Below are 13,431 nucleotides of genomic sequence, written 5' to 3'. Positions count from 1 at the left end.
GCAGCCACCAGAACCACGGATTAAATCCATGCACAAGCCCTGCCAGTGCTGTGGGGAGCCTGTGCTTGCAGCACACAGAGTTTGGGCATTTTGAGGCAGTTCATAGCTCAAGACAAAGCAAAATATTGTTGATGTATGAATTATAATTGCAGACATCATTTATAACAGCTTCCACATTATATATGATTAATCTCTCCCCTCCCTGAATAACCTTTCTGGCACTTTGCACAACCTCACCAGCTTTTTAGGAGCATTTTAAACAAACTCATATCATCTCTGTGTGTAACACTGTACTGTTGTGTCACTGAGTAATACTCAGAGCAAAGTGCATCTGATCTGTCTTCCCCTGTTCAGACCTCCAGGACTCCTGTCAGCTCTTCCCAAAGCTGTAGCTACACACAGTGTTGTTGTGACTCAAGGATAAATTTCACTAATGCCAAAACCAGACATTAAAGCTTTGAAGGTGTTGATAAATATTCAATTCATTAATTTAAAAAGAAAAAGTATTTATGTTTTTATTCTTTTGTATTTCCTTGATTTTCAACAGTTTTCAAAAGACATATGAATTAATTAGTATTTTGAATAGGAAAAAAAAAAATAGAGGGACAAAAACTAAAATATAAAAGAATGAAAAATTTTTTAAAAGTTTGTTGAAAAAATCCAGACTCCACACTGTTAGTGTAAAGCTGACAGGGCTATCCCACAGTAAGAGGCAGAACTGCAATTCAAAATCCTGGGAACAAGACACTACACTCACCAGCCCATCTCTGTGGTCCAATGCTATTCACATTTAATTGCTCTGAATTCTCAGTGTATTTAATTGAAAGAAATTCAGCCCAAGACTGATGCAGACAGAAGTGCAGATGTCCATCCCATAGAGAGATGTGTTCTGAAGGGCAGAAATTTACTATTCTTCATACATTACCTGTAGTGTTTTATCCACAAGAAACTGATACTGTTTTACATGTTTGTATGGGTTTGGAGGGGTTTTTTGGTTAGTTGGTTGGTTGTTAAGGCTGGCTTTTTTGGCAGTAGTAGCAGCATGATCTCCTGAGGAATGTGACATAGACAAAATTCCTCAGCTCTAGATTGAAAGGAGACGGCTTTGTATTGACATAGCTGCCTGAAAATACCAGTAGCAGAAGCACATTAAATAAACATATATAGACCCAAAAGAAATAATGGCATTATATCATAACTGTTAATAAATAAATGTGCACTACCCTGAACAGCCACATTAACATCATTCAGCACCAGTCTGACAGCAATTTGTAAATTCACCCATTGTAATAACTCATGTTTCATGACAGACTTCCAGGGTGAAAATTTTCCCCTTGACAGAAGTTTGCTGTTCAGCTGAACTAATTTCCCATATATTCCATTTTTCAACAGTGGAAGATCTTGGCTGGGAACAAGAAGCTTCTTTGCCACCTTGAGAGGCAGCAAACCACCAAATAGGATTTATTTGTGCACACATGTCAGGAACCAGCAAAATACTCACTCAGTGTTGAAAACCACTGGGAGTGAAACGCCCAGGAAGTGAGCACAAGAGGAAATCAAGAATGTGCTGTGGAAACAGCCAGTACTTGCACTTCTGCACTCTCTCCCAATTCACACCCATGAGGTAACACCCCTCAAAAATGAATACATCACCTGACAAGGCCAGACAGAAACCACCTCATTTCAGGGAATCTTCTCCGTGTCCCCTCCTAAGGGCTGGACCTAAACACACACCCTGTACCTCATCAGGCTTTTGTGCTCCCTTGGGTTTTTAACCACACAGAAAATGGTAGTTGGGCTGGAGTGGAACTCTTCCTTCATGGAGTTCAGTAGAACCATCACCCCTGATTTCAAACACTACTCATCACGTTTTGGGATTAAGGTGCAAATGTCCTAGCCTGGACTCTAGCCAAGGGCCATCACAAAGTGCAGTGCTGAAGCTCAAGTGTTCCAAAAAAAACAATGAACCACAACTCTAACGTGAAAATTTGAACTCAGTGTATATTTTTCAATCATGTGAATTTACCAGCTATCAAGTAAACACATTTTGCAAGTTAAAAAAAAAAAAAAAAAAAAAAAAAATTCCCTAATCTGCAAAGTCTCTTAAAACTGTATTCTCTGATCCTGATACAGTTATCCATCAGTGACGCACTCTGAGCTACCCCAGATTCTCACACTGCAGCAATAAAAAAGAACTTCAAAGAGATTCTTGTTTCCCCAAGCACATTCTTCTGTACAAAATTCATCAGCTGCCCTTGTTCTCCAGAATTCAATGCCTACAACCTACACTCCCTTTTGAATTATCATTTTTCCTCTGCAAAGGACAGAAGTCCTGCTCTGATTCCACTGGCCATGATCCCAAATTGCTTGTCCTACAAAAAATAACCAACTGCTTGTCTGTTCCTGCTTAGGAATAATGCTCTGAAGGATTTATATTATGTTATTCTCATAGAGTTTTAAGATTATGCAAGGTTAATTCTGTGCAAGAGGTCTTCGGCTCCTGAATTGGATAAAATATATTTCTGAATTAGCTTTGGAAATGCAAATTCCTGCTCGTAACTAAATGAGGTGTTTAGTTATTTGAACTTGTTACTTTTAGGGGGTAATTAGCAACACACCTTGGATTTGCAGTTAATCTGTTTTCATTCCTCATTAATGCCACAGCCTTTGCAAAGACACGATAGCACAAGGCCTTGTGATGGTATTATGACACTAAAATCTTAATTAACTTTTGCAAACTGAAATTTGTAAGGTTCCCCAGGTGATACATACATCAAAATGGCACCTGTTTTCTGACAGAAGTTAAGCTAGTCTCACATAGAATCTGAAACAGGTTTTTTATCATGCAAAGAACCAAAGCTTAACTACGTAGTTAAAAACACTTTTAAACTTTTACTCAATTCTTTTTTCTTGTCACCATCCCCAACAAAATTGAGAAGTGTTGGAACATCACAGCAGAACACTTCTGCTGTCGTATTCACAGCAAGCCTTTGAAGCACCCAGGTTACAAACTTCCCTCAAGGTTTCCAACTTTATTTTTATAAATCAGAAAGATCAAGTAGTTCACACAGAGCTTCAGATTAATGCCAGAACTTGTCCCTGTCAAAATTCTAACTTTATCCAGGAAGCCAGAACATATTGAAAAAGCTGGGTTTTCTTACCATGGAACTACAGTATCACAACTTCATTGACTCTAATCCCATTAACAAATGGCTGAGGACTTGGCCAAAGGGATCAGAGCTCAGTTTTCAGAGCCCCATTTGCTTGGATTTATTGCTGACACACGGGCACCTTTCTGGCCAGACTCCTCACAGGAGACATGGACTTCCTTGCCCATGAGGTGTTTGTTAAGGATTTCCTGGATGAAAACAGTTGAAATCCTGGACCAGAATCTTTGAGGTTTTCTACTTCTATGCAAATGTGTTTGCAGGCATTTCTTTTGAGGTTTACCATATATATGTCTATGCAAGATACACAAGTGTTCTAACAGATCCAAGGATTTGTGAGCAAATCCAAAAAGGCTTCTGTGTTGGGCATAACTTTAAGGGAAAAAACCACAAAAACCTTATGCAAATTATTAAGGTCACTTTGTTCCAAACAAAGATCAGCCCTAGCCCTGGTTTCAAAACCTTCTCAGGGTGATGTGAGAAAGCCAACAAGGACAGAATGGAAGCACAGCAGAGCAATCCTGTGGCACAGGAGCAGGTGTGATGCCACCTGTGGACACAATGCACCCTCCACACGCTCCTTCTGGGATGCCAGGGAGGAGTGTCCCCACAACAATCCATCTCAGCATGGACACTCTCCTGCCCACCCACCTGTGTCCCACAAGAGCCTCCAGGACTGGCTGGGCTCAGCAGCACCATCAGCTCTGCAGTAACAGGCTTGTTTATAATTAGTGTAAAATTCACCTAAAATGCAGCTCTCCAACACACCAGCAGCTGGGAGAAATAGCATGGGTAAGGCAGAGGCATTAATGAAAATGTGTCACTTCTAAGCTACCTTTAGGGAGAGAACTTAGTCCCCAGACCTGTAAAACAAAGCACAGGGCCTGACAGGGAGCTGTCAGGAGCTGCAGGGAGTAGAAAGACCAGGGGAGTCCTCTCTGCCATGAGCTCACATCTACATTTCCTGCCCTCAGATGAGATAATCAAACTTGATAAACTCCCCAGGTGCCATCATCAGGGACTATCATTTTTTATTTAGTGTCTTCTTCACCATGGGGCAGCATTTCAAATCTGACAACTGCAGGCAATGAAGAGAAGCAGCAGAGACTTGGGGAAATACATATTGCATAAGAGAAACTCTCCCTCTTCTCTCTCAAAGAAGGAATTTCCAAAGTGAAATTTAAAGCAGATCAAATGCCTCAAAACCAACATATTTCTCTTTCCTGCAAACACTGTAAACCTAACCCTTTTAATAGACAGCCAGCCTATCTCTGCTTGGCACTCACTCAGCCTCATACCTAAAAAAGCAGGAGTGAATCCAAATTTTTTCTTCTCTATCTTGTTGAGGCTCTGAACTGCTGAACTTCCTGACTATGATTCAACCATGACATTTGAATGATACTTATCAGAATACACCCCAAGACACATTATTTATCATTAAGAAACACATGTCCTCTTTAAAATCAAATAAAAATGCTTAATATAGACTATATATAATGTGTGCTCTGAAGTACATATAGAAATAGGTCTGCAATAGAACACTGTTCAACAAGGTACTGATGCTTTTTTTAAGTTCTATATCTTGGGCTATGTAGGACTTTTTTTTTTTTTCTAAATTCAAATCCTTTGCAGTGATGCAGAGTCACTCCTTCCTCTTTGTGCCTCCTCCTCCTCCTCCTCCTCCCAGCCCTCTCTCCACCACAAGGGTTCCTTGCATTGGAGCTGTGTCTCCCTAGGCTTGGAGCCAGCCTGGATGAGTAAAACTTTGGGAGTGATCTGCTCAGTGACTGTGCAAAAGGAAGGCATGCCAGCTTCTGGGACCTCCTGCCAGCTGCTCCTTAAAGCATTCACTGCCACTGGCTCTGGAAAAGTCACCTAGCCCCAGTTCTGCAGACAAAAAACTCTTGGGGAACCCTTCTGAAAGAGGGGCAAAGGGAGGGAGCAAAGTTAGAAAGGGCTCAACTCCCTGGGATGCACCACAGATGAGTGTAACTCAACACCAGAATGTTTAGCACATTAATGCTATTATTAGTATCAACATTTCAAAAAAAGCCCTAATTTGATCACAAATTGCTGCACCATCTCAGAAACATCCCAAACCCTTCCCCATGATGTGTGCCTGGCACATACAAGGGGAATGGTGCCTGCAGCAGCTCCATCTCCCAGAACATTCACTGATATGTTGATTGTTGAGCCCTGCTCTCAGCCCCTAATGCAGGCTCCACTCAACTGCCAGAGGCCATGCTTGTTCTCTTGTTTGAAATTATTTTAATTATCACAATAACAGGGTAATGCTCTAATCCAGTAACTGGTTGGTACTTTTCTGCCTCCTAAATTGACCTATCCTAGGAGACAGTCCTAATACAAGTCTTCAATAATTTCTTGAATCACTTTGTCAGCAAACCAGCACCATGTTGTGCAGACTGTTCCCCTACACAACCCCTGCTTTGTTGCCTGTGAAGTTTAATTTTACTTTGGACTCATATCTAATTAGTTAAATATTTATATGCCTTCAATCATCCAAAAAAGAAGATGATACCTATTGTTCCCAAGTCTTCTGACTTAAATGAACAAATCCTCTAAAAATTGGCTGTTGATCTGTGTGCAGTAAAAGATTAGACAGATTTGCTGGATTATTCATCACACCATTGTGTCCCTTTAATCCCAGATTTCACTCAAAGGAGGCAAATTTATCTGTCATGCAAAAAGCTGGAAGCAAAATATTGAACTTAGTGAATGACTATCGGGACAAGGGGGACAGCAAACCCTGTCTCTCTGAAAAATGTGCTGTGCTGAAGGATAGCAGCACAACAGCAAGGACAGCTAAGCTCTTGTCCCTGGCCCTATGTCTGTCCCTGGCTCCTGCTCCTGGTTCACTGATGACAAATAAAGGAAATTGTGCTTGGGAAGGGTAGGAGACTTTCTGGACCTACACCTTCACTGCAGAAGGATGGGTCTCTAAATTCTGCCTAGAGGTTTTCAGAACATAATCTCACTAAATGTCAGCACCACATGGCAAACAGCTGACTACCTATGGACAGACACATCTTTCTGCTTTTCAGGATAAAGGCAACAGCTTTACCATCCTCACCCATCCCGTACGGATCAGTGTGGTTGGAAGTGTTGCAGTGAAATGTTTTTCCCAGGGTCATGACTTTCATACACACCAGGAGTACTCTTGTAAACAAAGCAGCACCATTTCAATGCACAAAGCAGCAGCATCGTCCATGAGTGGCAGGGTTGTTGTGTTTTGCTGTTTGTTTGCTTCTGTGTTTTCCTTATTTCAGAAAAAACAAGTTTGTTCAACTGACTTGGCATTAATGAGGTGCTAATTCCATTTATCCTGCTCTGCTAGTATTTCACACAATAGTGGTTTTCTGCCTTGGGAGGTCTGGGTCTTACACAGATAGAAAAAGATGATCTGAATCAATACAGATACAAATATACATATGTATCTGTGTTTTTAATGCATTGAAAATGAGCCCCACGTTTTATTATAAATCCTTTATTCATAGGGGAAAAATTGGCTTTCCCATGTGTACCAGAAATGAACATTGATCAAATCATTCCAAAAACTAAAGCAAATCAGATTTTCTTCTGGGTCTAGGAAGCCAATAAAAGCATCTTAGAATTGCAGCGATGGGGGAAAGATAAATTGTGTGCTTCAAAACAAATATATCTTCAAACCACTTTAATACTCAAAGGATTTGAGAAAGAGGTAGGAGGAGCTTTTACTTCATGGCTTTCTTTACATAGAATTTCTTCACAAAAAGATAAAACTGCTATTTAGATGTGGGAAGTCATACATAAAGCATCACAAACTTCCATTTACAAGCAAATTAACTATTATAGTATAGCCTCAATACTATACTGGGTCTAAAGCTGAATTAGACTGTCATTACAATAGATGGAGCCTAAAAATCCTGGGGTTTTTCTCTATTTTGAGCTTTGTTTTGCTCAGGCCTCCCCTTACACCCTCTTCCCTGACTTCCACTGAGTTCTCTGCTTCTGAGCTTGCAGCAGAGTCCTCTTGTTCAACCCTCCTTCTCCAGCACTGATTCCCAGATGGACAGGGGGGCAGAGCACAGCAGATCCCTATGAGCTGTTTACAGTTACTTTAGCCCTTTCCACTGGGAACATGCTCCAAAATCCTTTCCTCAGGTTAGTTTCTTGGTACTACACATTTATCTCATAGTTCACAATATGAAACTGCACTATCTGGGATCTGAAACTGTCAAGATTCCACTTCCCAATAAAACCCCAATTTAGGCATTGATTTGTCATGTAAAGTAGAAAAGTACAATTTAGTGATGAGGATGAGAAAGTGCAATGAATTTATGTGATTCACCTTGGCATGGAGAGACTGGTCAGCTTCCTGAGATTACTCAGTAAATGCTTGTACATATACTTGCCTTGCTAGCAGATTGTATGTGACAGGAATAGTCTTGGGGAGTTACTACAAAAGAAAGACTACTTAAAGTTTATTCATTTTAGTATAATTCAGACATTTCTAAATTAAAAACAGCCTGCTTCTTGTTCTTGTGGTGTTGAAGAAGCTCAAAGGATCTCCAGTATAGAAAAGGTATTTTTACTTCATAGCTCAGTGTTTCACATCAGGAAGTGACTTTTTTAACCACAGTCCACTGCAGCTTCTCCTGTTAATTATTCCTGGGTGCATCATGCACTGCACACTGCAGAATCTTCTGGTGAAGTCTAATCTCACTGTCCCAGCACTCCCAAGCCTTGTTCTTGTACTCATGCAGGTTTAATGAGAAAATAAGGATTTTTTTAAAGAAATACAGCTTATGCTGAGTAGTGAATATTTAATTCTAGTTTACTCTAGTGTATTAGCCCAACAGTAGGGTAGGAGCCTTTTTCAAAACACAGTCAAGTTTTTATGCCCCTTCCAAGAGTATTTTAAACGCCAACACTTATGACATTTATTAAGAACACAACTTTCACAGCAACTGTAGTTCAGTCATTAATAGTGGACTGCTTTGTTTGTAGGTCAGGTGCCACTGTTCAGGCCCAGAATTTGGTTACCAGGGTGCCTCCCCTGGCAGCACTGCATTAAGAGCCAGCACAGGGATGCCATGCAGGGTCCAGGTGGGACAGTCCCCCCAGCAGTGCCTCCCACTGCCCTGCCCTGACACCAGGGACACACCACAGCTTTCCCAGAGCCCTGCTGAGACACTCCCAGGGCAAATGGGGCAGCAGGAGAGAATCGTGGGGTTCCTGCAATGTCTCCAGGAAATTTGTAGCTATAGCGGCAGAGGCTCAAAAATAGAAAAGGGAGCACAAAAAAAACCCCTGCAAGTGTCATACTAAAGGCAAGTTCTCACTAAGGAAATGTTATAATCCATTTACTTGTTTGCATCTGGCTTTTAAGAAAGCTTCTGAAGAATGCTGTGTGCAAAGATGCTGTTTTCATGGAAAACAACTGTCCCAGGACATCACATGGTAATCAACTCCTAATCTAAATATGCACATACATCTCAAGTTTAAAACTATTCCAAAATCTCCTTTTTAAAATCATCACCAACTTTCCTTCCTGTTCTAATTCTATCCTGCTTTTCTGTAGAAAGAGCTTCATCTGCACTATTTGTTCAGAACAAATGTCATAAATACTGCTCAGTAGCTTCCATATTGTCAAGAGCTATTAAAAAATATGCAAGATACCCTACTTTCTCTCACAGACCAGATAAAGAAATATATTACCATGTAACATTTTGGATAGACCTAATCTGGAGTATCATGTCTAAAAGAAATAATTAAAAGGAAAATAATAATAAGAAGAAAAGAATCCTGTTTTAAACCTTGGCAGTTCCCATCTGACAAACTGTTTAGAGCAAACATCTATATCAGCTGGGATTAATGCTGATTAAGTTTTACAGTTATTCTATTAGAGGTGACAAAAATATACCCTTACAAGTAAAGGGGACAGATTTCAGCTCTTATGTGATAAAAGCTGCTTTACTAATCTAATACTTCTATAATTTCCAGGGACAGTGCTTTAATGCTGCACATTGCTTGTCTTCTAAAATATTACCAGGTTCCTGCTGATGCAAGGGATACAGGCACAGCCTCCAGAGCATTTTGGCAATTTTACCTCATAGTTAAAGTATACAACAGTCCAATTTTGTTAACTCAGCTTTATCCCCTCTAAGACCAATTTCTGTCATCTTCTACACTAGATTCAGAGCAGTGCTTATTCTCCACAGCATGCACCATCTCCAGGAGCACAGCTATCCGTGCAGCAAGTCCTCTTGCACATTTTCCTGGAACATCTGCTTAGAAAGGGCTCAATGGGATTAGCAAAAAACAACATTCTCCTTCAAGAAACACACAGTGTCAGTAGAAAACTGTCAAGGCTACACAGGTTAAAATAACCCAAAGCAATCATCCTTACTTGTGCAGGGTTTGAGAGGGCCGGTCATTTTTCTCCAGCTGCCCGTAGCAGCTGGTTCTTGCTTCAGGAATGAAGGAGTACTTCTCCAGCATGGCTGATGCAGCAGTGGCAATAACCCCCAGGCCATCCCGCACCCGAGCTTCTAAACTGTAGTCCCACTCATCATAGGCTGCTGAAATGAGTCCTGAAGGAAACTCCTTGGGAGTGATTTCTGTGTTACCGCTAACCAGGCTGGGAACTATCCAAAAGAAATCATAGCCAGTAAGGCCCAGGGACCGAGCCTCATCCAGGATGTAGACAGCTTCATCCTTGGAGCAATACAGCAGGATGACAGATGAATGGATTTTCTTCAGCTGAATTTGGGTCTTGGCATCTCCAAAGGCAGTATCGAGTATGATGACGTTCTGCATGTCCCAGCCCACAAAACTGTTTTCCACAGTGGTCTTAATGACATTGATGAAATCTCGATATCCAGGGAAAGTGGTGGTCACCAGAGAGAACACGTGCCAGTCATAATCCTGCATGATCTTCAGCATGATAATGGCTTCTTGCTGGATGGAAGCCCCAAACTGGAAGAACGTGGACATGACATCCTAGAACACCAAACACAGCAAAAGATTAGTAACTTGGTACAACTCCAAAGGGAACAGAATCTCTAATTCTTCTGCTTTCTGTTCTACCAGAGTTGCCAAACTTCCATTGCATTCCAGTAACTTTCTGTGGTTTATAATTTTCAGATAACCAGTAAACAACTGATTATAGGTACTTACAGCTAATTGGTATATTTGCCAAAAAGTAGCAAACCAGTATTTACATAGGAAATTTCCAAGTGCTGGATCTCTTGAAGACAACAACCCAAATCAGTAGCTCCTGAGGAAGCTCCCTGGGGACAGCCACCCACAGTCAAACAACTCTCCAGCAGGAAGTTTTACATTCCTGTAAATGTATGAATGCAACCCAAGAAACTCACACCAATTTGTAGTTACAATGGATATAAACTGCAATGCACATGCTGTATAGATGCTGGAGGAGCTCTGTACTTCCAGACATAATGTCTGAGGGGGACTCCATTTCCAAGGTTCACTAGACTTGGTGGAAGGTTTAGACTCTGCAGAAGTAGATTTTCTGTCCCCAGAGACTGAGTTCAGTACTGGTCCTGCTCCATTCAGAGCACACGGCCCATTGATGCCTGATAGAGAATTAACAGGATGGGACTCCAAGGACAGCCAGCAATCTGTCAGTGTCCTCATTAAAGGACTTAAATGAAAATAACTTCAAACAATGGCCTCAGAGTCTGGAATTGCCTGTAATGTTGTCCAACACAGATTTGTTTCTAATATTTGTCTTATGATTTACAGAATTCATAAATTTTATACAGCATAACGGCAGATGCTGCTTATTTTAACAATCAGAAAGGCAGAACAATTAATTTTTTTTACAATAAATTTCCAAACACTTTCAGTGATCTATTTTTACTAAGTTGCTGTGAGGTCTAAATCTATTTTTTAACTTTACATTCTGCACTTACATACAATAATTAGAATGCCAAAACTATACATGAGAAGCCATATAATTCTTTTTTTTTACTTCAGTAGTTATTCTTGACCAGTAGAGGCAACTTATTTGCATCATTTTCAGACACAGAAAGCATGAACTCCTGGTGAAACAAAAGCTTATAATTTAGAAATAAGATATGAATCATTCAAGATTTCTTATGCAGGCTTCTGAAGGAAGACACATACAGTGTTTTTAATTTAAATTTAAAGAGTTTTATGATCATGGTCACAAACTGCTATCCTATTTTACATTTGCAGGAACAGAAACAGATTAATTGATTTGGGTTTCATGGCAGGGTGATGTTAAACATACAAATATTAGTGAGAATGATAGCTCAGCTCTGCAAGCTCTGCAAATCTATTCCAGGAAAACAGTCTGTACTTTTTTTAATAGAAGATGAGGAGTGTTATTACTTTCCAAGTGTTAAGAAGCTGACACCAGGATTTTATATAGCTTGACAGCAATAAAAGTCTTACAACTTGTGTCAGACCCTGAAGACTGATATTGAAGGTATAAAATACACACTGCTGGTGGTAATGAAATCATCTGCCATGGCTTCTTTGGCACCTCAGTGATGACATTCTGAATGCCAGAGACAGATTTGAAATGTTTTGGGTTAATTACAAATGTTATAAAATATGTTTTGGAGAAGAATCGAATAAGGAATATTTGATTGCTGAATTCTTCTAGGGGCTATTTCCTGGTGACCTACACTAGATACTTAAAAAACAGCAAACAAGAATTTCATATGAGGACTCTCACAGCTAAAGGAACCCAGCATACAGAACAGCTGCTCAGAGTCAGCATTTAATTATTTAATTACTGATTTACTACTCCAAAGTAAAGTAGATATCTAGAGACAATGCTATGAATCCAACTTTGCTGCAGCTCCTAACTGAGCATAAAAAACACTGTAATGCAAAGCCAATCACTTCCACTCTCAACTCTTGTTTTCCATTTATTATTATGCTAAATTACAGTAAGATGTAAAATAATTTACAGTAGATTAAGTAGATTATATCCATCATATCCTTTCACTCTTCCCCATTTCTATATGTGTTTTATAGCAATGGAATAATTCTGGTCCTTTGTGCATCACAAAGAGCTTCTCCAGTGAGCCAACTGAAGTATTTGAGGGCAAACACAACCACATGGACATTTTCAAGTGTGACCTTTCTAACTAGTAAATACAGATTTTTAACCTAGAGCAGTCCTTGGCATCTTCCCTGGCAATTAAGAATAGTCTTGAGCACAATGCTCTGTGTCACCATTGCAGCAGGCTGACAACAAAAGAGAAGCAAAAAAGTAAATCCTTTCCTTTTGTAAATATTGTGTTAGAAAAACAGTTTATGAAAGGAGTTTTAGACATTTTTATAAAGGTCACACCCATATTACAAGAACCCGTTTCCTATAATTGTGAATGCAAAGTCTAGTCAAAATCAGGCAATCATGATCAATTTCTGATTAAAATGCTGAATAATCCTGTAATCCTGAAAAGAAGTTTGGTTCCAGGAAGAATGGAGACACAAACATCACAAGTGAGATTCTCATCTGAAGAAATTCCAGGTGATTGCACTGACTTCACTGGATGCTTTTATAGAGCTGAAGATCTGACTGTGTATTTACAATGCATTTGAAACAGATGGGAGATTACAAGGAAATTGCAGCCTTAGGAACTTCAGCAGATACTTAAATGACTATAAGGAGAATATTCAAGGACATATCTATTAAACTAGGGGAGGGAAGGGTGAAATTCAGTGCAGAAATAGCAAATAAATAAAAATTTAACAGATTCAACTATTGTATTCTGAAACATCTATAGAGCTTTTCATTTTGGGAGGTTTTAAGCTTCACATTCTTTTCAAAAAAGCATTGTTATTCCTCTGCTTTCTACAGACTTAAATTCCATATGTGTAATAAAATACTAAGTTCCAATTTTCTATATTCAAATGCAAACTAGAGTGATGTTTGTAAAAACCAAAACTATTCAGTTATTTTCATTTAACTGTCATCTTGTCACGTACTGAGACATCGATCTAAATCATTGCTGAAGTAGGAATACAGATGTAATATCAGAGGTGCTTTGAATGCACACCAGAATTCTTTTTTTCATTCCTCAACATCTCCAACTATTGAGATTACTAGTGAAGGTTGCAAGGAAGAAGTACAATTTATACAGGGCAAGAAAATTTTTACAGAGGAATTTTTCAGATAAATCTCAAAGCATGACAAGCCCAAGATGTTACACTTGGTATGAGTAAAAATTTAGTTGGAAGAAATAGTTTTTCTCTTCCAACT

The 13,431-nt window shown here is 39.6% G+C and overlaps 1 protein-coding gene across 1 annotated transcript in view; it reads right to left on the bottom strand.

Annotated features, from left to right (window-relative positions):
- Positions 1-13,431, bottom strand: part of GRIN2A (glutamate ionotropic receptor NMDA type subunit 2A) — a 159,553-nt gene that overhangs the window by 61,655 nt on the left and 84,467 nt on the right. The window contains exon 4 of the mRNA XM_056503122.1: positions 9,577-10,169. Coding sequence (XP_056359097.1) covers positions 9,577-10,169 — 593 coding nt within the window. The remainder of the gene's footprint in view (positions 1-9,576; positions 10,170-13,431) is intronic.

This window comes from Oenanthe melanoleuca, chromosome 14 (assembly GCF_029582105.1).
Source record: "Oenanthe melanoleuca isolate GR-GAL-2019-014 chromosome 14, OMel1.0, whole genome shotgun sequence".
In the NCBI taxonomy this organism is placed as follows: domain Eukaryota; kingdom Metazoa; phylum Chordata; class Aves; order Passeriformes; family Muscicapidae; genus Oenanthe; species Oenanthe melanoleuca.
Note: the sequence above shows the minus strand (reverse complement) of the source record. Positions and strands in the feature narration are given on the sequence as shown.